The following is a 23,320-nucleotide window of genomic DNA, read 5'->3' on the forward strand; positions in this document are numbered from 1 at the left end:
ATGACTGTAGAAACAACTCGGAGTGGAGGACGTGGGCGCGTGCGATTGCGAATTCATAATCTACAAAATTTCGAAATTTAGCGTTATTCCGAATCCATAATCTACAAAGATGTGTGGGGTCCACCGGACGTGACTAAATCCCCAATTTCTTTCGGAACACAACACGTTCCCAATCGAACTCATCGTCCACGGCGAGATTGCGTATTGCGTGGTTTGCCTCCTCGTCCTCCTTCCTCATCCCAATTCCGGCTCCTCCCTCACGTCTCCGGCGGGACCGGCCGACCGATCGATCGGACCTAGGCGGCGATGGCGCTGGCCGCGGCGGCGCACAAGATCCCGCTGGAGGTGGCCCACACCCTCGTCGAGATCGCCGAGGTCGCGCGCTACGCCTACGTGCACCGCCCCGGCCACCACCCGGCCCAAGACGGCGCCCCGCCCACACCACCCGTGGGCTCTGATGACGGGTGCGCCGCCGATGAGGCCGCGCGGCTGCGGGAGGAGAACGCCATGCTCCGCGCCCTCCTTGCCGACGACCTCGCCCTCCTCCGCGAGCTCCACGGCGCGCCCTGCGTCTCCCAGGAGTGCCCTCCCGATGTGACCCTCTTCCCTTGCGCTTCCTCTTTGTCTTATGCACTTGCAGATTATTACCTTTTTCCTATGGAAATTGACACTATTTTCCATAGTTATTAGTTATAAAGGCATGTATATTCATTATTCGATTAGCTAAAACAAAACGATATCCCAAAGGAATAACGTCGTGCTTCGTTCGTCCCTTTAAGTTCATTATTACTAGTGTGTAGCATTGTAGATGTGATGTCAAAAGTTATTATCGCCATGATAGATTAACCTTACTGCGTGATACCTGCTAATCTACTTTCGATTTGCAATCAGAAGCAGTAATGTATACTTGAAATTCATTTGTGTGTATTCACATGCCCTATCTAGTTTATAGTTTTTTTATTCATATTGTATGCTGGGTTGATATGTTATTTCTTGACATGATTTTACGATGCAGCTATACAATCGACTGCTAGCAGCGGTCAACAATGTTAGCTTCCTTGCTCATCTTGCAAAACTACAGGCTGAGTTGACGTGTCAAGATACTGAACTATCTTCTGGCAATATGAAAGGTTTATCCTCATGAAACATTGTGCAAGTTTATTTCTGCACTATGTTTTGTGACAACTATTGGTTCTTCTAATATATTCTGCCAAGTGTTGAGAGCTTAACTCCTTCCCATTTTCTGCGTTAATGAAAACCAGAGGTGGAAGTTGGAGACATTCCGGACAACATGGGTAATGGGAAGAAAGGATCATGGGTCTTGGTTGCTTGTGATACTGCTAGGGCTAATTTGGAGGAAATTAGTGGAATTGATGATGAAAATTATGTGATAATCAATGAAGACGACATAGTCGATGGTATTGCCACATTTGTTGCTAGGTGCATTCTTGAAGATCCAAAGTCCAAGGTACTTGCTTCTGTAAGACTTCTTTTTAGAGGAGCTATCAAGGATTGATGGACATCCTCTCCAGCACTGCTATGTTGTTCTAACTGTTTCTATTATGTTTTCTTCAGTCGTTATCGCCAGCGGAACTCCAAAATGGTATGGCTATCCTCCATGCTGTCACTCAAGTTAAATATTACACCTGCAAATAGTTGTCCAGGTTACTGGGATTCGTTATTTCAAACTAGTTGCCTAAAGTTTTGCTACTATTACTGTTTCTATTTGCACATGCAATTAGGAACATTATGCACTCAACTCCCCTGCTATTTATCTTACTATGCGTGTGTGATCACCATACTGTGTTTTTGTATGTATTGAGTTACTTGGTTACTTGAGGATATATAAGATATACAACATTGTAAATGATGTCCCTCTAGCACATCTAACTAAACCTTGTGGTACTTGAGAGTGTACAACTCTAGGGTACGATGCAAACCGTTGCTAAGCATAAACTAATAGTATCTTCATAGAGAAAATACCTTTGCTAAAGTAGACGTCATAATTTAAGGAGCTATTGCTACTTTGACCAAGGTTGTGCAGGTGTTGTGAAGACTTGGTTTTCACTTTTTAGATAGCAATATTTGATGAGGTAGTGCTGGTGAAGTCCAGGTTGGGAATGTTAACCTTTTAATTTAGATGGTATGGTGTGGCTGTAATGAAGGAATAGTTTTGACTTTCTGTAGATGACAGTGCAGATTTAGTCCATACTATATTATGTATCTTCAAATTCAGATTAAATCAACCCTAGAGATGGACTGGGTGGTAAACACAAATATTAGACAGTTGGTTTAAGACTTGAACTTTGCTTTCAGTTTGTACTTGCCAACCTCACTTTATTTATTTGTGGATTAATTTGCATCAACTATCTTCCGGCATGATTTAATGTATTTTTGGGTTTTAACTTATAAGCAGCTGTTGCAAAGGCATTAGATAGCATAAAAGCTCGGTGGAGATGGTCGACTCTTTGGGAGGCTGGACAAGTTATTTATATCTTGGCTACTTGGGGAATCACATTAGCAGGGTAAAGTTCTCATCATGCCTATTTTGTACATCTGAATATCTGATGTTACACGGGGACTGCCTTTTTTGTATATCAAGTGTTTGCACACCTAAAAGTATACTGCACTCTGCCTCCTTTTTTTGTATCGTTGTTTTCAACTTATATTTCTCGTTATTTGCTAGGTAATGCCTAGAGTATTTATGCAATTCTAACCTGCTATTGATACTCGTCATCTTAAATACTCATGATGGAGTTTAGTTCTAATAATTGCAAAAGATTCAGACCTGTTGACCTTTTAATTTCTTATCATCATATTTTCCCTTCAACTATCTTTTTAATGATATAGTCATGTTAGGATGATGCTAAAGTATCCCTTATAAAAAAAGACTTATCTTTTATCTACACATGCAAATAATTTGTACTAAGCATATCTGATGGCTTTTCTTTTCACTTTTACTTTTTCATTGGATGCAGGTTGTACAAGAGTCGCCATGTCCTGAAGGTGGCAGCTAAGGGTGCTGCCGTGTCTGCCAGATTTGTTATGAAGGCATTCTGAATGCAAAAGCGCCTGGTATCATGATCATGTGAAATGATCAGCAGGTTGTAAAATGTAAATACAAAACTAACATCAGCTGTACATATGCGATTGCAACTTGTTTTATGATGAACTATGACTGTTCAGAAGTGATGAATTGTTTCATTTATTTTTTGATGGATGATGGGATGTGACATATCTGCCTGCAAGCTTTGTTACAAAGGCACTGCGATAGGGAACGAGCAATCGTATCATGATCATGTCTGATGATCAGCAAGTTGTAAATACATAACTCGTTGCACGAGCTGTACATATGTGATGGTAACATGTTTTATTGTGAACTATTGATTGTTCAGAAGTTATAAGCTTATTTCACTTAGTTTTTTCTGGATGATGGGGCATATACCTGCTTACACAAGTAAGGGCTATGTTAAGCGTATTTGCTGCACACTGGGATATCCCAGGGTCCAATTCTGACCTGCAACCAACTCATGCTCTGTTCGGAAGTTATATATTTTCCAGAAACGCACAGTACCTGTTGCATGCAGTATGGGAAGCTCTGAAAAAAATCTGGAATGTCGAGTTGGGCCAGTGGAACATATAAGTGAGGAAGCCTGTGGGCTGGCCCAACATGGAAGGAGGTCCTCTGACATAATTACACCGTGATGTGACCACTGACATTTAAAAGCTACGGGTAAATTAGATTGTGCCGTTATGAAAAGCGCTATTCTGAAAAATGCCATTGGAAAAAATGATATCGGACCAGTGCCATTACAATGTTTGCAAATTTGAGTGGCACCATTTTAGATGGCTGGAGCCTGCCCTTGGCACACACTATTCAAGTGTGGGCGTTTTTGCCCTTGCCCTTCTTTTCCCTGGCACTAAATGGTTGAACTGAACCATTTTGCGATCGTTGAAGGCAAGCGTTCATGTCCCCGGTGAAATAGTGCTCCCTCTCGCCTTCGTCATCGGTGTGCTCCTTGGAAAAAAAAATGATACCAGACCAGTGCTATTACAATCTTTGTAAATTCAAGTGGCGTTATTTTAGACGGTTGGAGCCTGCCCTTGTCACACGCTATTCAAGTATGGATGTGTTTTGCCCGTGCCCTTGGCTCTTCTTTCCCCCAGTGCCAGATGGTTGAACTGAACCATTTTGCAGTCGTTGAAAGCAAGATTCATGTCCCCGGTGAAATAGTTCTCCCCCTCGCCTTCGTCACCAGTGTGCTCTTTGCCCACCCGTGTGCTCCCCGTCGGTTTCATCATCAGCCTGCTCCTTACCCACCCCAGTGGTCCCCCTCGTTGAAGCATCTAGGCCACTAATTCGAGTTTTGGTAATTAATGATAATATATCTTTATGTACTAACATGTTTGAATGAGTTATAAAAAGGTTAGTCACAAAGTTGTTACGGAGCTAGAGGTTGTATGAGTGAAAAGCATGAAGAAAGGCTAGCTCAAGGCAAAGGTATAAGTGTAGGGCATTTTTCTTTTACTGATCAACGGAGATTGGAGAAGAAAAATTGATCGGATTAATAGGGTAAGTGGCGTACTATTAAGAGGGGTTTGAAGTGATTGCTTAAAGTTTCTATGTTACCAAATTGCTCAAACTTGTATAAGAAAAACCATTGAAAAGACTGCTCTTTTGTGCTCACTGTGTGCTGGCGGTCTGACCGTTGTATATCCTCCAATGCAGTCTTGCCTCTATGAGAGTGGCGGTCTGACCGGCCCTCTGGGCGGTCTGACCGCTGTATAAAGTCCTTCAAAATACCGAGCAAAACTTAGTCTTGGTCTGACCGTGGGCCCTGTCAGTCTGACCAAGAATCACACAGAGAGTTTTTGCTCTGGCGGTCTGACCACCCAGAGTGTTCTGGTCTGACCGAAGGTGAATGGCAGTCTGTCGGAGGGTGAACTCCTTAAGCGGGGATCCGGAGGGACCCCCTTTGAGATTCGGCCGGGGGGATGATTCTGAATTCGTTTTGCGGGTGAAATAAATGGGCGTAAATGAGATGCAGGTGGAATGGAATGATCGGGTGCAGAAAGGAGTAAATGCTCAGGGAATTTTTAGACAGGTTCGGGCCGAACTGAGCGTAACACCCTACTCCTGTGTGTATGCTCGCCCGGTCAGAGCAAGCCTGACACAGCAGGGCGGCAGGCGGGGCGCCTTAGGCTTCGCGATGTTATCCCGAGGCGCGCCGGATGTCGCACGATGGGACCCGTGCATTTAATATCCCCACGCCTCCCTGCCAGACCGTGGCAGGGACTGACAGCAAGCGTAGAGGGAGCAGTTGAAAATGGTAGGCCACGCGTCCTCTTAAATGCAGCATCGAGCCTCTCAACAGCTGACACGTCACCGCTGGACCTCTGTGGGGGCCACCGGCGAAGGACTTCTCAGGCCCTCGGGGAACCGAGTGCTCGGGGGCCACTGCTCGTCGCCCCGAGCATTCTCTCCCGGATATACCCTTTCTTAGTCCTCGGAGAACCGAGTGCTCGGGGGATACTGTTCACGGCTCCGAGCACTCTCTCCCAGAACTGACTTCCCTTGGGTCCTCGGGGGACTCGGGTGCTCGGGGGCCACTGTTCGCAACCCCGAGCACCCTCTTCCCGGTACTTGACTTTTCTTGTCGTCAGGGGACTTGAGTGCTCGGGGGTCACTGTTCGCGGCCCCGAGCACTCTCTTCCCGATACTTGATCTTCTCGGGTCATCGGGGAACTTGGGTACTCGGGGACCACTGTTCATGACCCCGAGCACCCTCTCCCGGGACTTGGTCTTCTCGTACCTCGGGGAGATAACCCCCGCGGGAGGGCGCCACGTGGCACTCTGCTGTTCTGGCCTCGGGACTCGGGGACCCCTGGTTCCTGTGTCACCGACACGGTCTAACCGCCAGGATGTGTCAGAATTTATTTCGACCGTTGTTGTAGTCGTTGTCAGCTTGGCAGTAACGGCTAGATTTAGTGAAGGTTTGTATAAATATGGGGTTGACTGGATCATTGATGACATCTCTTGACTCTAGCATATAAATACAACTCTTTGAGCTCTAGCCCTCCACTCTCCCTCTCCATTAGCTCATGATTGCATCTTTGAGAGGTTGAGAGTACTAGTGCATAATTTTCAAAGGTTGGAGCAATTTGGCACTTGTGATCCTTCAAGCAAGCATCGTCAACTTATTACTCTTAGAGATTACCGCCTCCTAGACGGCTTGGAGGTTGTGGCATCGACGAGCTCTTCAAGGAAGATTGTGAAGGTGATGCGATAGTGATTGTGAGAGGTTTGAGCACGTATTGCCAGAGTGGTAAAGTGCTTCATTAGTGAAATCGAGGTTGTGAGAAGTTCTTGTTCATTGCCGGTTTAAGGTCAAGTTGCTCGAATGAGTCCTTTCTCGTGTGAGAATTAAATACTTGATAGAGAAGCGGTTTGAAGCTTGAACTCACCTCAACGTGGATTAGTGATGATCGGCAAATCATCGAGACCACGGGAAAAAAATCTCTTATGTCATCTTTGAGCAATTTACCTTATCATTTACTTTCATGCAATTTACTTCTAGTAATTTATCTTCCTAGTTTATAAATTATTGCATATCACTCTAGGTTTGCAAACCTCAACTTAGGTCTTAGTTGATCTTTATATTGCTCTAGTGATCTCTAGTTTATCTTCGAAAGTTTTCTTGATCGCTTAGCAATTAGTTTTAAAACCGCATATTCACCCCCTAGTCGGTATCCTTGATCCTACACTCGTCCATGCCCTCATCCTCCGCCAAGGTAGGCATCTATGGAAGAGGCATAATGTCACAGTTTGTTAGAGTTTCGGGGAAGTCTAGTTCTGGTTCTAGCGGAAGCATCATGAAGGGGAAGGAGCTACTGCTTGTTGATTGCCTAGCGTGTGGGATTCCAGTTGTTAAGCTATGGAGCAAGCAACCAGGAAGTTACGACGATTTTTTTTTTAAGTGGGAGAACAATATACTGATGAGTTATGTGAATCTGGTATGTTTTTATGTGAATCTGGTGTGTTTTTATGTTGCTGGCATTTTGATTCCATGTATTAGGATGTGACTATCATCTTTGATTGCACTTTTTTTTTTCTTTTTACTAACATTATGCCTAAAAGCACGAATAAGAATGACACTCAAGTAATAGCAAGCATTTTGCAATGCTATACCTACAATAGTTGTGTGAATCTAGTGCGTTTTTATGTTGCTAGCATTTTGATTGAGGTATGTCGACTACAATGCATACTCAGAATTTTTTCTTTCTTTGATCTTTTTTAAATGATGTTGGGCATCATTTGGTCTTCAGGTAAAAGTAATATAATTTAGGTATGGCCATCACCTCACCACCATCAGGAATCACAGTTATTGTTGCTACTGCCATAGATTTCCAAGTGAACAGCAGGGGCTACATGAAAACTGACCCTGAACTGGGCCATTTAAGGGAGCGTTTATGCTTTTCTTATCACGCACGTGCAAATATCTATGACTCTAGTTGATAGAGGTTCAGTTCTAAGATTCATATAAGTTTGTAGAATAAAATAAAATAATTTAAATATCTATTAATAGTTTAAAATAAGAACAAAATGCCTTAATCAAAGATCCTATAACTACCTATAGCTTCAGCTTCAAATTTTTTGAAGCTATAGGTTCTGTTTGACAAAGCTTTAGCTTCGAGAATCATACAAAACTTAGAATTTATTAGATAAAATAAAGTGATTTAAATATTTATTTTCATTCCGAGATAAGAACATGATGCCTAAATCAAACACCCTCGATATGCTCACAGCTCCAGCTTTAAAAAATTTAAAGCTATAGATAAATAATTTAAAAAAAAATAGAACTATAACTCTACCAAACAGATCATCTGTACTGAGCCCGGAAGGAATTGGAGCCCTCACCACCCGTCTTGGCCCGTCATGTGTCCACCACTAGTGGCTCCAATTCTTAGTGTGTTCGTTGGATCTCGTGCCTAGACTTGATCCGGCCATCAAAAGACGTCAGTTGGTAGCTAAGAATTTGGCTATCCAAGTTGATTGACGTTCTCAGGCAGATGAGGTCTCCCATGCCACAGCTTGTGGAAAAACGAAAAAAAAAATGAAACATTGCGTGGTTCGTTTCCTCCTAATCCACGACCACCATCGCTACCTCACCCATAGCGTTGCCGCCTCCGGCGCACCCCTCCAAGTAGGGCTGGAAACGAGCCGGCCAAGCCGGCTCGTAAAAGCTCGGTGATTTGCAAACCGAGCTAAAATGTCAGCTCAATTTGCAAATCGAGCTAAAATATCAGGTCAGCTTAACTCAATTGCTGACTCGAGCTGACTCGTGAGCCTACAGACGATCAATCCATCACTACTGACAACACTAATCTCATGTCCTCTCCTCACCTGCAGTCAAGAACAAATACCAAATCACATATTCACGGATCTAACAGGTTAACATCATGGAAACTAATGCTAATTGCAGCAGCAAACAGGAACAGGCTTACCAATCTCTACCATGTACCGATAGTACCATATATGAGTTTTGGCAACAAAAACCATCAGTGCATCACTAATAACTAGGTCAGGCCTACAAACTCTTGCTAGACTACTAGGCCGGGCCAAGGTTCCATCGACTCGATTTGGCTTGTGAGCCGCTCACAAGCTAGCTCAGCTCGACTCGATTCACAAACGGATCAGCAATGTGGTTCGAGCTCGGCTCATTTAGACAACGAGCCGAGCCGAATCGAGCCAAACTGAATCGAGCCCGAGCTATCTTTTTGTCCAGACCTACCTCCAAGCACGTCGCCTTTCCTTTTTTTTCTCATTGCACAAGTAAATGTTTAAGTTGAAATTTTTTAAAAAGCTAGATGATAGTATCATCTACTTTATATAATTTTTCATGACTATTTTGGTAGTGTTTTAAATTTTGAGAACATTAAAATATAATATTTCTTATTTTTAAACATATTGCCTTCCAACGGGCATCAAATGGCCTAGATTCTAGATTTAAATTTTTTTAAAATAGACATATATTTGCTATTTTTATTTAAAAAATAAAAAAGATGGCACGCTATCATCACGACGAGAATGTAAAGTACCCTGCATATACAAAGCGCCACATAATAATTGTATAAAGGCTGGTATAAGAAAGGCAGTCCTCAAAATACGATGCAGACGACGAAAAGAGCCATTGGTGATAGGCGGGCCACAAGTTGATGCTTCTTTTCCTTTTCTATCGACAAATCTGTGTCGCGTGAAGCCGAGAAAGACTACCATTTCGGCACTTTCGGGGGGCTTCTCTAATTATTGAGGCTACATGACGTGATTTAGGTTCTGTTTATTTAGACTTCTGTTTATGACTTCTCTGAAAAATTATGTTTTTATATTTTTAAAAAGCTACTTTTAGATTTTAGTTGTTGAATTTTATAATAATTTTTTAACTTCTCAACACACTACTTTTAAAAAAAGCTACTCTCAGTTAGCTTTTCAGCTTTTAGTTTATTTTATCAGAAGCAGATTTCTGATTTTTTCAAAAATCACTTTTCAGCAAACCCCTTTGTTTGAACTTTTGGCTTCTAAACTTTTGACAGAAGTAGAAGACAGAAACAACCTGAAATAAACAGACGCTTAGGGTTCTAGAGGAATTGGAGCCCCATGGACTAAGGCCGTGTTTGTTTGAGCTTATGCTTTTGAGCTTCTCTGAAAAGCAGTGCTTTTGGCTTTTCTGAAAAGCTGCTTTTGGAAATAGGTTGTTGGCTTCTACAATAAATTTTTAGCTTTTTAAGCACATAGTTTCTCAGAGAAGCACATCTCAGCGAGCTTCTCAGTTTTAGTTCATTTTCCTCAGAAACAGGCTTCTGGCTTCTCTAGAAGTCACTTCTCCAGAACCTCGTTTGTTCTGACTTCTGACTTCTGCCAGTAGCAGAAACAGTTTCAGAAGCAGCAAACAAACACAGCCTAAGGCAATTTCGATACTGTTTACAACTTGATTAAAAAAAGGTCATAATATGGCAAGAAAGGTGGAAATCACGCAAGCAACACTGTCACTGATCGTGTTTTCATCCGCACAACTAGATTCGTGATCCAGGAAACCACAAGAAAAAGTACCCCTGGCAAAAAATACAGCATGAATTCACGTAGAAATAGAAGTATGGAACCATAGGAGAAACTCTTGATTGACTAAATTCACGTGATTTGCACCTTGGGATCATAGTGTTTCTTCAACTTCACACAATTTGCGCCTTGGATCATACATATTTTTGAGAAAGCCTTTTACCCAAAAACCGAGATGATCGAGTTTTTTTTTTCCACGAGATGAAGCACTGCACAACTCCAGCGATTGACCTACTCCCCAAAGGAAAAAGAAACTAAAGAGGGAAAGATTGCCACCTGCTACGGGCTAGAAGCTACTGGGCACCCGGCCGGAGAAGGCCATGGCGAATAGGAGGATGACGAGGTAGAAGAGGATGACGACGAGCTTCATCTGGAACATGGCGAAGAAGAGCTTCACCATGAACACCACCAGTAGCGCGTCGAACAGGAGCGTCATGACCACCTCCAGGGGCTCCATCGCCGCCGCCTGTGACCCTAACTCCGCAGGCCCCGCAAGATCAAATAGCAGCTGAAGGGAGAAAAGAGAAGGATTGATAAAGGCGGATCGGTAAGAGCCAGTAGTTGAGTGGAGAGGGAAGACGAGGGAACAGGGAAGAAACTAGCAAGAAGCACCTCACCTGACCTGAGGGCGACGCGTTTTGCGCCGCCAGTGACAGTGATTGCGCGTTGGGGGTGGGTAGAGTGTCCAAGGTTCGGAAGAAAGAGCGGACCCGTGGACGTGAACCGCCGAGCTGTTGAGGTGTCCGGTCTGACAGGTTGGGCCGGCGCGGAGAGTCAAGCCGCGCCCGCGCGCACACACCAGTACACCACAGGTCCACAGCAGATGGATTGCCTGCCACCGACCAAGTTAACCTGATGCGGTTCAATCAGTGCTGTTTCAGTAGAGTGCAACAAGACACTGGCCGCTTGAAGCCTTGGACTGCTGAAGAGCACATGTGCACATATGGGTTTTATTAACCGAATGCAATTTAGTTCCTGTTTGTTTCAGCTAGAGATTATAAAAAGTAACTTGTAGATTATGAATTGTAAAAAGATAAATTGTAAAAGCTATATTGTAACAATCTGGATTGTGAATTGTAAAAGATGGTGGAAGGTGGATTACTAAATTATTACAATCTGAAGACTGAATTGTAATAATCCAGCTTTTACAATCCAGATGTTTATTTCAACTTACAGATTGTGATCACAATTCAGTTTTTACAATCTAGCTATTTGTTTCAGTTTACAGATTATGATCATAATCCAGCTTTTACGATTCGAAACAAATAGGACCTTAGAAAGCGAAGTATCTGCACAGTCCCAGAGATCATCCCATATGGGTAAGAGAGCCAGATCTGAATGCATAAAGAACATCAAAGACTATGTAATCTGTAAGAAGAAAAAGACTATGGATAAGAGAGCCAGATCTGACCATGCTAACTGTAAATTAGCCTATGAAATTAGGTTTGACCTCAGTGTGGCTAAGGTGCACCGCAAGTTACAAGTCAGTCAATTAGATAACAACAGTTGTTTCCTTTACCGGCAGTTAATACACACGCAAAGGTTAGTTTGCACTTAATAATTCACGTTTCAAGAAACTACTCTTTTGGAGGGTAAAATGAAGCTAGTTTTTCTGAAGGGCACTAAATAATTCATCTTTAACAGTTAGCATGCTCAGGTATACCAAAATAATACACTAAAGAAAAGCAGATAATAGTGCTTGCATAAGAACATTCATCTCATCACTGATTCATGAGGAGACAACAAAATGTATAATCAGCATAATGATGACAAAGTATGCACCTGACTTTCGTGGTAAATGGTGCTTCAAGTTCTGAAGACCTGCCCAAACTTTATTAGAAATTCCTTCTTGTCCAACTGGAATGCTGGAACCCTTCATAGGTAATTCATCCACCTCAAAAGTGAACCCATAGCACCAAACCAGGGTCACATGTCAGTTAAGCCAGCCCATTGCAGCATGCTATGCTTAGACTTAAGCTTGAAATGCTCGCAGTATATTTACATCCTTTGGAGCATCACCACTGTAATTTTCACTTGAGGGCATCGCAGAGGTGCCCAGGAAAGGTGCAGTAAACAAATTCAAATTTTCCGAAAGGAAGAGTTGCATTTTCTCTGTTGTTCTTCTAAAGCTGGTTTACATCAAATCATGTGAACCATCACGCATTGCCAAATACCCAAATGCTTCGGGAAATGGGTGAAGTAGATCATCATGATAATATTGTTCAAAATCAATTAATTCATTTGCAATAACCCTAGAACGTCATTCTCCTCCATGAAAGCATTCATGACCTGCCTATAGACTTTGCTGATCATTATTTAGAAGAAGATATCATTGAATACCTGTGGAACTCAGTGCATCAAGAGAACCATCATTTGCGAAGTCAAACTCAATTTCCTTCAAATAATTCTCCATAAACAACTATATGCTGCTACTTCATGAAACTGGAGAAGACACATGAATCCTCATCTGCTCAAAACTGTCCCTATTAGCGACCGACCATCATAACAAATTCAAGTAGTCGATTCCCATGTCAGCGAATCCAAGATCTCATAAATTTCCAATGACAGTGGATGCTTCACTTCCCAAGAAAAGAAGGCGTGATATTGTCCCCTTAATTGCAACCAGCTGCACCCACCATCTTTCTTAAGGCTAGCCCCTTTCATCAGTATCCTCATCTCAGCAGCATCTTTCCATTTTCCACAAGATGCATACATGTTCGAGAGTAGCACAAAGCCTGCAGTATGATCCTTCTCCAACTCATGAAGTCTCTTTGCTGCCCTCTCACCAATTTCCTTGTTCCTGTAAGTGTTGCAAGCACTCAGAAGAGCGGACCATGAATTTGCTTCTGATTTACTTGGAACCCTCATGAGAAGCTCTTCTGCCTCTGCCAAACGACCAGCTCGAGCTAGGACATCAACCATGCAAGTGTAGTGCTTCTCTTGAGGTGGGATGCCGTGTGACTGCATTGCTTCAAAATAATGTACAGCTTGTTCCACCAAGCCACTGTGGGAACAAGCAAATAGAATAGCTAAAAATGTATGCTCATTTGGAACTATTCCATTGGCCACCATATTCTCAAACAACAAAATAGACTCTTCTGCGAAACCATTTTCAGCCAGTCCCTGAACCATGGCAGTCCAAGTAACATCGTTTCTTTCAGGCATTTGATAAAATATCCTCTTGGAGCTCTCCAAATCACCTGACTTGGCATACATGTCACTAAGCGCAGTCCCCATAAAGATGTTATCCTCAATTCCAAGCCTGACAATCTTAGCATGAGACATCTTGCCCATCTCTAGAGAGCACAAGCTTGCACACGAAAGAAGAACACTTGAGAAGGTAATTTTCCCTGGAATATGCCCTGAAGCCAACATTGCACTGAAAGATTCAAGTGCATCAATAAATCGTCGATTTTCTGCATAACCAGAAATGATCGTATTCCATGAAGCTGCATTCCTTGCAGGCATCTGCTTGAAGAGCTCCTCAGCTTCCACCATTTTTCCGTTCCAGCTATAACCTGAAATAAGAGAGTTCCAGCACACTATGTTCTTTTGTGGGAGGGAATTAAAAATCCTTCGTGCATCTATGCACTGCTTGCATTTGCAGTACATGTCAATCAGAGAGCAGGACACGAACACATTGCTGCTGGATCCCACCTTCAGGGCATTGGCATGGATCCTTGTTCCTCCTCTTAGGTCCCGAAGGGTAGCACAAGCACTGAGCACACTAGAGAAGCATGAAATGTTTGGCCTACAACCGTCAGCGAGCATTTGACCGTACAGCCTCGCTGCTTCTGCAGCATCACCTTTCTGCTCATGTCTTGCAATCAAAGTACCCCATGAGACCTCGTTCCTCTCAGGCATTGCATCAAGAACCCGTCGAGCTCCCTCGAGATCACCCAACTCAGCATACACATCAAGTAATGCAGTCCATGAGACAACATCCCTCACCTCCATCTCATCAAACACCCTACGTGCTGCGGCTGCATCTCCCATTCTTAGGTACAAAGTGATCAAAGAATTACGTACCTCGATGTTCTTCTCAAACAAGTTCCATTTGATCGCCAATCCCACCACACTCATGGCTAGGTCAAATTCACCTGCACCCGCACATGCCTTGATCACACAAATCAGTGTAACCACGTTAGGTCTCACACTGCGGCTTAGCATTTCGTGAAACACAGGGAGCGCACCGGTGTGGAGCTCATTGCGGACGAACCCAGCAATCATCGCGGTGAAGAAGGCAACCGAGCAGAGTGGGCACCGTTCATACAGCTCAACCGCGTCCCTCACAGACCCGCGCTTCATGAGCGCGTCGACAATGGTTGTGTATGACACGACACTCCTCTCGGGCATTCTGTCGAACAGCCTGCAAGCGGTGGCGATCTCCCCAGCCTTCACGTACTCCGACACCATGAAGTCATACGCGAATGAAGAGACCGCACCTGTGGCGAGACAATCGCGGAAGGCCCGGTCGCGGTCCGCGGTGCTGGCGAAGGCAGCGTAGGCGGTCAGCAAGTTCGACGCGACGGAGCGGTCGGCGGCGAGGCCGGAGCCGAGGGCATGTGCGTGCAGCGTGCGGACGAGCGTCAAGGCGGAGGAGACCGAGGAAGCAGGAACGTTGCTGGAGACGGCGCTGGTTGCGCGACAGAGGCGGAGGAGGGAGGCGCAGGTCTCGGCGTAGGACTTGAAGGCCTTCGCAGTGGGCGCGAGCGGCGTGCCATTGGCTAGGCGGAGCTTGAACGCCCTTAGCGGGAGGCTTAGGGGAGCGCGGACTTCCTCCGGCTTAGCCCTCGTCGCCGGCGACGGCTGTGGCTGTGGCCGCTGCGGCCGCCTCGTGCGGACCGCCGCTCTCATGCTCCCATGATTCGAACGAACTCGAAGAGCTGCTTCCGCCGTCGAGAGAGTGGGCTTCTTTTATCTGGCGCGATAATTGGGCTGCTTCCTGGTCAGTTAGCCTGGGCTGGGCTGGGCCAATTTGGCCTGGATCAGTAAGTCACAGGCAATCATAGGCATGAACACGAACATAAAGCTGAAGGTTTGAACAGACAAAGCAGAACAAATACGTTCTACAGATCAATGGTGCTATGTGCTAGGGCCTGCACAATCATTTTCTAACTATCATTCTCAGCAAGCAATACAAGCAACAAGACAGGTCTGCAGCAGCACTGCTGGAAATTCCTCACTGGATTTTCTCCATTCCGTAGGTATCTTCAGCGCCATTGGCTACCTTTCTTCTTCTCTCTGCTATCATCTCGGTGTATGCCTTGCAAATCAAAAGGATCAGTTCTATCATTCTGTGCACATCATTCAGACCACAACAATTTGGCAAAGAAGAAATGCTCAGTGTCGACGCGTATAACTTATATGCACCAGTTGGAATCACAAGCAATGCTCCTAATTCTATAGGCATGTAGCCATTTTGATATATAAAATTGGAAGAAGGTTTGAGCCAGTCAACAAGCAATTATGTACTCATGTCAAACCTCAAATGGTGAGAAAATTGCTCTGTACTTACAGGCAAGCATAAAGCTTGTGAATCTAGTAATTGCTACCCGGACACCATGCAATGTGAGTTGAAAGTTCGTTAGTAGCTATAGTCAAGTGCTGTGTTTGTTTCTACTTTGCATACAGGTTGCGAGGTAAATCTGCTTCAATTAATTTTGAGAGAACAGGAATTTCGCTTGACCAAGTAAGGACCAAAAGTCTTAAACTACAGAACCCTGAAGTAATTAGACCGACACAATAAACATTTTTTGTGCTACGTACAATGCTACTACACAAGTTGTATCTGTTAGCAGACGAAGAGGATATAAGGGTAAGTAATTTCAGTTTGGCATTGGCAGTTTGAAAGCACCCCATGCTAAAGCTGATACCTAGTGTGATATTTCCTTCTTTTTAATAAACTAAGTATGATATTTCTTGCAACTAAAACTATGTCAGAGAATATGCTGTAGCTACATGAGTTGCCTGAGTAACGATTTACATTAAATCAAGCAAAGGTATCATCTTCCTTGATTAAAACTGAACATTTTCATGATTTTGGAAAGAAACTAAATTGAAGCCTTTGTTACAAACCTTAGGGTATGAGTAGAGAAATATGTACCACCATGCACATATTGCAAAAGAAACTCCTGCAGTAATCACAATGGATTGGAGTAGCACCCAACTACAAGCAACCGCGACAGTTCCAGAAAGCAAGATTGTCCAAGGTTGACACCTGAAGAGGGCAAAATATAGTTGTGACAACCAGACTCGAGTACAGCCAAACATACGGAAGATAGAGCTGTAGTTTGGCTGCGTGCATTATTAAGCTGCAGAGGTGGGGAGGTGACTCTTATGTGGTTGTATCATCTTTGATGTAACGATGAGAGTTAATAAAGCTTCCCCTTTCAAAAAAAAATAATACGGAAGATAGAGATTTAGTCACAAAAGTTAGCTGTAAATGGTAGACAGAAAAACAACACGAGAAGAATCGAGCAGATTCCAATAACTCCATTTTAAACTTGTATCTGATACAACCTGCCTAGCTCTATAACATTATGTTTACTTTTTGAAGTTGGAAAATGTAAGTGTGCCAGGAAGGCAGCAAGGAAGTAGTAAGAAAATTGAACAGCCGGCACACACCAACCAAAGCTCCTGACTCGTGTACAGCAAACACGGAATCAAAATTTGACAAGGTTGGAGCAGACCCGCTTACAAAATTCAGTGTACCATTTAAAAATATCTTCTACATTGAACACAAACATTTACAACAATATTAAATGTAGCCTACATTCCTACTACTTATAAAAGACAATTCACAACAATAATGGTACCAAATTTGAGACACCTCTCTGTATGCGTTAACAAACAAAACAATTGTTTGCGCCATAATGCTCGCCAGTTCTAGTTTCTAAAGTTTTTGCTCAGCTCCAATGGCCCAATCGCTCAATGCAAACTGAAAGAAACAAGGCGAAACAAGGAGCAAAGAAACGGACCAAACAGGCTTGGTGTCCCAGACGGAGTCGTACTCGAGGGACAGATAGTCGAGGTACCCGTCCATGTCCTCCACCACCCCGTCCTCCCCAAAGAACGCCAGCGCGCCGCTCTTACCCGACTCCCCGTCGCCCCCGCCCCCGCCGCCGCCGGACCGCGCCACGCCGGCGCGCCTCCGACGGCTGCCCGAGAACCGCAACCGCGTCGCGGAGGGGGACGACGAAGGCGCGGCCGTGAGCTTGAGCGGGCCAGCGAGTCCAGCGCCGCAGGAGCAGCACGGCGGGGCGGGCGGGAGCAGACACAGCGGCGCGCCCATGCCTTGGCCTCCGGGTTCCGCTCGCTGAGGCTGTACGGACAAACGAAGGACCCCCAATTGATGCGTCCTGCTGCCGCGGCTCCCTCCCGATGTCGCGGTTAATGGACGGTGTTCGCTGGCCTCGCTTTTCTCTGGATTTCCTTGTGCTGAAAATTAAAAATTAGAAGCACTAGGTTTTCTAATCGGGCCCAATTATAAGAGGCGTCGCAATTCGGCCCAATAAAATAGGCCTCGGTGTTCTAAATGGGCGGAGACCAGATTAACTCAGAGCCCAACCTAAGGATTTGCAGAACTATAAGTAGGTTGATATTTGATAAAAATAAGAATGTTTGATGGTTGAGTTGAATTTTTGTTTGGTTGATTAATTTGAGACTATAAAAGCGGATGAAATAGTTGAGATTATAATTAATTACACGTATAAAATTGATTCTGTGACACTAACAAATGAGCTTGCATGCATGAGCAACTGTAGAGTGAATTCATCGGGTAAGATTGCGGAGTAAAGTTTGAATCAAACTTCACTCTTAAGACATAATGATATTATATATTTACACCTATCAAATCAAACTGTAACGATGAACACTTATAATCAAATTGATTTCTTTTGAAATTACACGCATTTGTTAGGCTAAAATAGGGGAGATGCGAGAACCAAACCCACCTTATATACACAAAACATGCGGAAGATCATGATTGCCCATCCATATCGGAAATTAGGCAGAAAATGTCGATTGCACCATAAAAAATAACTAATCAACACATGCTGACATGCACGTACACTCAGCTCACGTAGCGATCCTTATCATCGTGGTCCACTTTACAACCCTTGCCCCTGTGGCAAGCAAGCATCAGTCCAAATGTCCGACACACGGTCCACTGGCAACGCTGATCTCCACGGCCGGCTCTATCCGAATGCAGTCGTTCGGACAAGAACTGAGCCAACGTGCGGATCATCCCCACTGCTCTCCCAGCTAGACATCTTGTCAGACCTGATAAGATCAGCTCGTCGCATCTCTTGTTTGAGCTTGAGCGACCCGGCGTCCAATTCCACGTCAGATTCTAAGTTTATAGTCTAAGATAAAAATAATTTAAATATCTATTTTTATATTAACATAAAAATAAAATAGCACACCCAAACATACTTAATTTACGTATAGCTTAGAAATTTTTAAAGCTAAAAATACTGATACAAAAAATTATTAAAGCTAAAATTCTACCAAATAAACCCTAATAACTACGATAATCAGGGCACAAGTGTGTTTCATACCGAATATATTCATTCCGTGGAGTGCTGGTAGTTTTGTCACTTGGGATATACACATGGAAACACACAACGATCACATACCAGTAATATTATGAAACATGACTCGTCCTGCACTTGCTTTACATAATGCTGATCAGAAATGTACATGACTGTCAGCTAGGTACACGTATTCACACATCCGGGATCAGAATAATTTACATGATATATAAGTGAGTGGGCTTTATTAGTGCCATCCTATCCCTTGATTAATTATTGAGGATAAGGAATCAAATTAGGCCTGGATCGACGCTGGCTGGATGATGGACTCCAGGTCGGACCTCATACCCTTCTTGTCGATGCCAAGATCCGGCTGTCCACTGCTCTCGCCGCCGGCGACGCCCCATATCTCCGGGATGACTCGCCGGAGGTTGCCGATGTTCTCCAGCGCGTAGTCCGCCTCCTTGCTCCTAACCCTCTTGCCAACCTGATCCACGAAGTTTACCAACGTTGGCGTTCAGACTAGGATTTTGCAAACCACAGTTAATAATCTGACATGTGTAAACTGAATTAAGGTGCGTGCATGCTTGTGTACACTGCCGTATCGATACGTCGACCTGATCGTCAGCAAGGAAAACACACGCTGCGTCAGTGATGTGATGTGCCTACTACTATACTATTCACAGGCCCACTATGGTCGAAACGAGCTGGATGCGTGATCATATCGGAGAGATCACCGGGCCCGGATCGACCGACCGCTCTCATTGCCGTGCCAGCCACAGCACACGCACTAGACCACCAAGTGTATGGCTAATATAGCACAGGCGATCGAGCATGTGCAGAAGCAACCAAGACTACCCCAATAATGCAAGACTATGGCATCACACGGTCCAGAGGACGGTATATGCTTTTCCTAATTTTTCCTTTTCCTAACCCGACAACACCGTGCACCGGCCACCTTTTCGGCCTGAATATAAGGATTTTAATTTCATTTTATAGTTTTTTTTCGTTCATTGGTGAAAAGATCGAAATTCATGAAGTTTTATCAAAATTTTGATTATTTTTTGTCCTCTGTTACGTAGAACTCACATGTAGATGAAAGAAAATTTTAAATTAAATAGTTCGTCCCCTCTGAAATTTTGACGAAATTTTAGTCCCTAGATCCGACTACTCAACATCATCATTGAAAAATCACAGTTGTAAGCAGGATTTGGGGTTGGTTAATCACGTACCAGGGCGGTGCGGAGGCCGAGAGCTTTCCCGGCGGCGATGTTCCTCTCGTTGTCGTCCAGGAAGAGCTGGTCGAGCAAGAAAGAGTAAGCTTTGTTAGTTTCCTGATCATTGGCAAGGGCACAAATGAAGCACGTAATAATGCGCTACGACCAAGCTTTGCTTTGATCCAAACCAAGTGTCGATAAGAGCCTGACCAGTTGCTGGTTTGTTTTTAAGCCGTTGGATTTTTACATTACTTAGTTCGATTCCCTTCTCACGCTTTAGATTTGAATAAGTAGATGGTGTTCACATTAGACGGTGTGCCCTCTGAGTTCTCATGTTTTAAATTTTGATAAGAAGAGGGTGTTCACAGTACACTGTATCATCAGGGATTAAAATTTTACTGAAATTTTACGAATTTTAGAAGAGGATGAAATATCTCGTTTCGGATTTTGGAGGGAACAAAATATTTAATTACGAAATTTTCTTTTATTGACCTATAGGACCCACATAGTATATGATAAAAAATGACAGAATTATTAGCAAAATTTTGTGAATTTCGATCTTTTTATCGGTGAGCGAAAAAAATGAAAACGAAGTTGAAATCCTTAGTGGCATCTAAGTTATCTGCAGTTGACTACGATAGTTGCGGAATGCATGTAGTTTACAATATCCAGTCCCTTTACTTTGTTTAATGCAGAATCTTATGAAGTTTCCTCTCCAATACTCTACAATTTAAGGATTTAAGGAAACTTTACAGGATTCGAGACGTTTAGTTCGAGAAAACTGCTGACAAAATTACCGTTCGACGTGGGTTAGAGTCGGCGACACGTATGGCCGCCACGATGGCTTCGACCGACGGTTTCAGGACCACCACCGGGCGGGCAGCGTTGGCGTGCTCTTCCCTCGCCTCCCCGAAGAGGTGCGGGTTCATGGTCTCGAAGCACACGATGGCGTCGAAGCACGCCTCGTCGACGCTCAGCCGCTGTAGCGCCCGCTTCATGTGCGCACGGTCCGAGTTCGTGAACAGCTGCGACCACGACAAGTGCATATTGTCAGTCGATCACAGGTAAATAAAGCGGATCGAATCTGCGCCACATTTGAAACCAGGGCAAAATTATGGTGCCAATGCAAAGTACACAATTAAAGTAATATTGATCCTACTGTTTAATTTATAAAATAAATCTACTTCTACTTCTCCTATCCACTACTTATACTACTACTTAAAAAAAAAGAAAAAAGTCTAGTACAAGACTCATGAGTCCCGCACTCATTTGGGTCTTGCATACATATGATAGTCCCATCGTCCACCTAGTAGTCCTGTGTTTTCTTTCGTATTTTGTTTTTAAAAAAATTCCTTGATGAAATTTTTATGGCTCCGTTACAACACACGAACAATATTAAAATTTTAATTTACTATCATACTAGTACACCACGCTAGCTCTATCTAGCTTGGCTCTCATTTGGAACGTGGGAATTCGAGAACGTTTAATTTGGGGCAATAGCTTACCACTTTGCGCTGCGGGATGCTCTGCAGCAGCCGCGCGAGCTGCGGGTCGGCGGCGATCCTGTCGTACGGCAGCCTGCCGTGCACGTAGCTGATCGTTCGAATTAACATTAGGTTAATTTCGAAAAAAGCGGATTAATTAGTTAAAGAAAAAACAAAAAAAGTGGGGACTGGTTGCGTGCTGACCTGTGGTACTCATCCGGGTGCACCTCGTAGCCGAGCGCCTGCCGAAGTCGGAGACAAAGCCCAAAACCGATAAGGAAACGAAGCGAGGAAAAGCATAAGGCGATCGAGTCGAGACGCGTCGGAGAAGTCAAGCCGGGCTGCGGGTACGTACGATGAGGCCCGAGAGGGTGCTGCCGTGCGTGCGGAAGAGCTCGACGCGCATCGCGGCCGCGCGCTCGGCGGTGACGCCGAGCTTTGCCACGAGGAACTCGTCGATGTTGCGCTTCAGGGCCAGCCCGATGCCGGTGTCGCCCGGGTACAGCGTGTCGTCGAGGTCTGCACGCGCCGGAGAGGAGCCGCCTGAGTTTATTATTATACGATGGTGGCCCGGCAACCCAACCGGCCAACGGCTGGGACACGAACTGTCGGCAAGAGCCGAGAAGAGCGCGGTCGCCATGGACAACGAGCGAGCTCGTGGATCCACTGCTGCTTACCTACGAGGACGCAGTCGAAGGGGGAGTCCGCGGCCATGGCTGGGCTGGAGGGAGCTACGAAGTAAGCTAGGAACAGGGGATGCCGAGATGGAGACGGGACGAAGCGAGCTGCGCGATAATCTCTCTCGAGAGCTCCAAGAGTGTTGAGGCGAGGAGCAGCGAGAGGGAAGGGGTTGCTGCGCCGGGTTGTTTAAATAGAAAGTTTTGGGCGTGGCGGGGGTCGTGGATCACGAGGAAGCGGTGCGGTGACCGAATGTATAAACGTGCGTGAAAACACTCCGACTCGGTTTGCTTTGCTTTGCTTTGGTTCCTGGGGCCTTACGCGCAAGCCCGTCGAGTAGCAGGGGCAAATTGGGCTATTGCACAGGGCCTCCAAATAATTAGGGCCTAAATTTTAATTAAGTATTAAGTATACACTTAAGCAATAATCATTGAAGAAAACAAAAGCCCAGCAAAATATCCGGCGCATGTGCACGTCCGCTTCGTGGCCTGTTCGGCTCCCAGTTGAGACCTGTTCAATCGTAATTGCCTATTCGTCTATTCGTTGAGCCTTCGAGGGCTTGTGGTTCTGGGTGCCAACGCCCGGCGGCCGACGCTGACGGCTGACGCTCAATGCCCGACGCCGACCGGCCGACGCAACACGTCGACACGCGAGTACGAGGTGCACGACTGGTTAGCACTGGGCCGTCTCTGGTTAGCACAGCAGCCTGCAGGGAATTGCATCGTCAGTTCAGATCTGATCGAGTGATCGACTCAGGCCACTCGGCGACGCCACAATCCAGGACGCCCTACTGGAATCGATTCACAGGAATCACAATTCGCAGGTAATCAATCGATCACTTGGCAATTGGTATGTATCAATGCATGTTTAAAAAAATTAGATCTTGACTGTGATGTGATCATGTGAGCTTACGTACGCGTGCAATGAAGATCGTTCAGTGCAGGGGGTGTCCGTCGCTGTCGAGAACGACATCGACCACCCCGGTGTGCCGGCGGATGAACTAGTGTTGGGTGATACGTTCCACGCAGGTTCGATCTTCTTCTCTTTTGATCTTTTTCTTATCTTGCTAAGCTTACAATTTATGTACTATTTGAATCATTAGTGCTATTTGATTTATAAAATAGGAAGACGTTTATTTCCTCAATCGTCATCATGTCTTCTACTTCTAGAAATAGGAAGTATGATTCTGGTTATGAAAAGCGTAAGAAGAAACAAAGACTAGAAGCAGCAGCTCAAACTCAAAATGGTGCTCTTGATAGATTTGTTGTCAAAAAATCTCAATTTAATTCTGAA

General features: G+C 44.6%; 4 protein-coding genes across 8 annotated transcripts; 1 reads left to right on the forward strand and 3 right to left on the reverse strand.

The window, feature by feature from the left end:
- The first annotated feature begins 131 nt into the window (after positions 1-131).
- On the forward strand, positions 132-3,192 carry LOC133915648 (uncharacterized). Its single transcript, XM_062358884.1, has 6 exons — positions 132-594; positions 1,016-1,130; positions 1,263-1,468; positions 1,576-1,603; positions 2,417-2,525; positions 2,979-3,192. The coding sequence occupies exons 1-6, from the start codon at positions 307-309 to the stop codon at positions 3,058-3,060; spliced, it is 828 nt and encodes a 275-aa protein (XP_062214868.1). The 5' UTR covers positions 132-306; the 3' UTR covers positions 3,061-3,192.
- A 7,701-nt stretch (positions 3,193-10,893) lies between these two features.
- On the reverse strand, positions 10,894-14,998 carry LOC133915649 (pentatricopeptide repeat-containing protein At2g21090-like). Of its 3 annotated transcripts, none has more exons than XM_062358886.1 (2): positions 11,897-14,998; positions 10,894-10,966 (listed from the first exon to the last, which is right to left on the reverse strand). In XM_062358886.1, the coding sequence occupies exon 1, from the start codon at positions 14,969-14,971 to the stop codon at positions 12,626-12,628; it is 2,346 nt and encodes a 781-aa protein (XP_062214870.1). In that variant the 5' UTR covers positions 14,972-14,998; the 3' UTR covers positions 10,894-10,966; positions 11,897-12,625. The 3 variants fall into 3 exon arrangements, with proteins under 3 accessions (XP_062214870.1, XP_062214869.1, XP_062214871.1); XM_062358885.1 differs by having other exon boundaries at positions 10,894-11,036; XM_062358887.1 differs by lacking the exon at positions 10,894-10,966 and adding an exon at positions 11,121-11,482.
- Positions 14,999-15,141: 143 nt separating this feature from the next.
- LOC133915651 (uncharacterized) lies at positions 15,142-17,525 on the reverse strand. The gene is made up of 3 exons (XM_062358888.1): positions 17,095-17,525; positions 16,193-16,334; positions 15,142-15,380 (listed from the first exon to the last, which is right to left on the reverse strand). The coding sequence occupies exons 1-3, from the start codon at positions 17,406-17,408 to the stop codon at positions 15,297-15,299; spliced, it is 540 nt and encodes a 179-aa protein (XP_062214872.1). The 5' UTR covers positions 17,409-17,525; the 3' UTR covers positions 15,142-15,296.
- Positions 17,526-18,733: 1,208 nt separating this feature from the next.
- On the reverse strand, positions 18,734-22,269 carry LOC133915652 (suppressor of disruption of TFIIS-like). 3 transcript variants are annotated; one of them, XM_062358891.1, is made up of 7 exons: positions 22,027-22,233; positions 21,705-21,868; positions 21,554-21,591; positions 21,371-21,458; positions 20,663-20,890; positions 19,881-19,946; positions 18,734-19,135 (listed from the first exon to the last, which is right to left on the reverse strand). In XM_062358891.1, the coding sequence occupies exons 1-7, from the start codon at positions 22,061-22,063 to the stop codon at positions 18,944-18,946; spliced, it is 813 nt and encodes a 270-aa protein (XP_062214875.1). In that variant the 5' UTR covers positions 22,064-22,233; the 3' UTR covers positions 18,734-18,943. The 3 variants fall into 3 exon arrangements, with proteins under 3 accessions (XP_062214875.1, XP_062214873.1, XP_062214874.1); XM_062358889.1 differs by having other exon boundaries at positions 21,705-22,243; XM_062358890.1 differs by lacking the exon at positions 19,881-19,946 and having other exon boundaries at positions 21,705-22,269.
- Positions 22,270-23,320: the final 1,051 nt, after the last annotated feature.

This window comes from Phragmites australis, chromosome 4 (assembly GCF_958298935.1).
Source record: "Phragmites australis chromosome 4, lpPhrAust1.1, whole genome shotgun sequence".
Taxonomy (NCBI): domain Eukaryota; kingdom Viridiplantae; phylum Streptophyta; class Magnoliopsida; order Poales; family Poaceae; genus Phragmites; species Phragmites australis.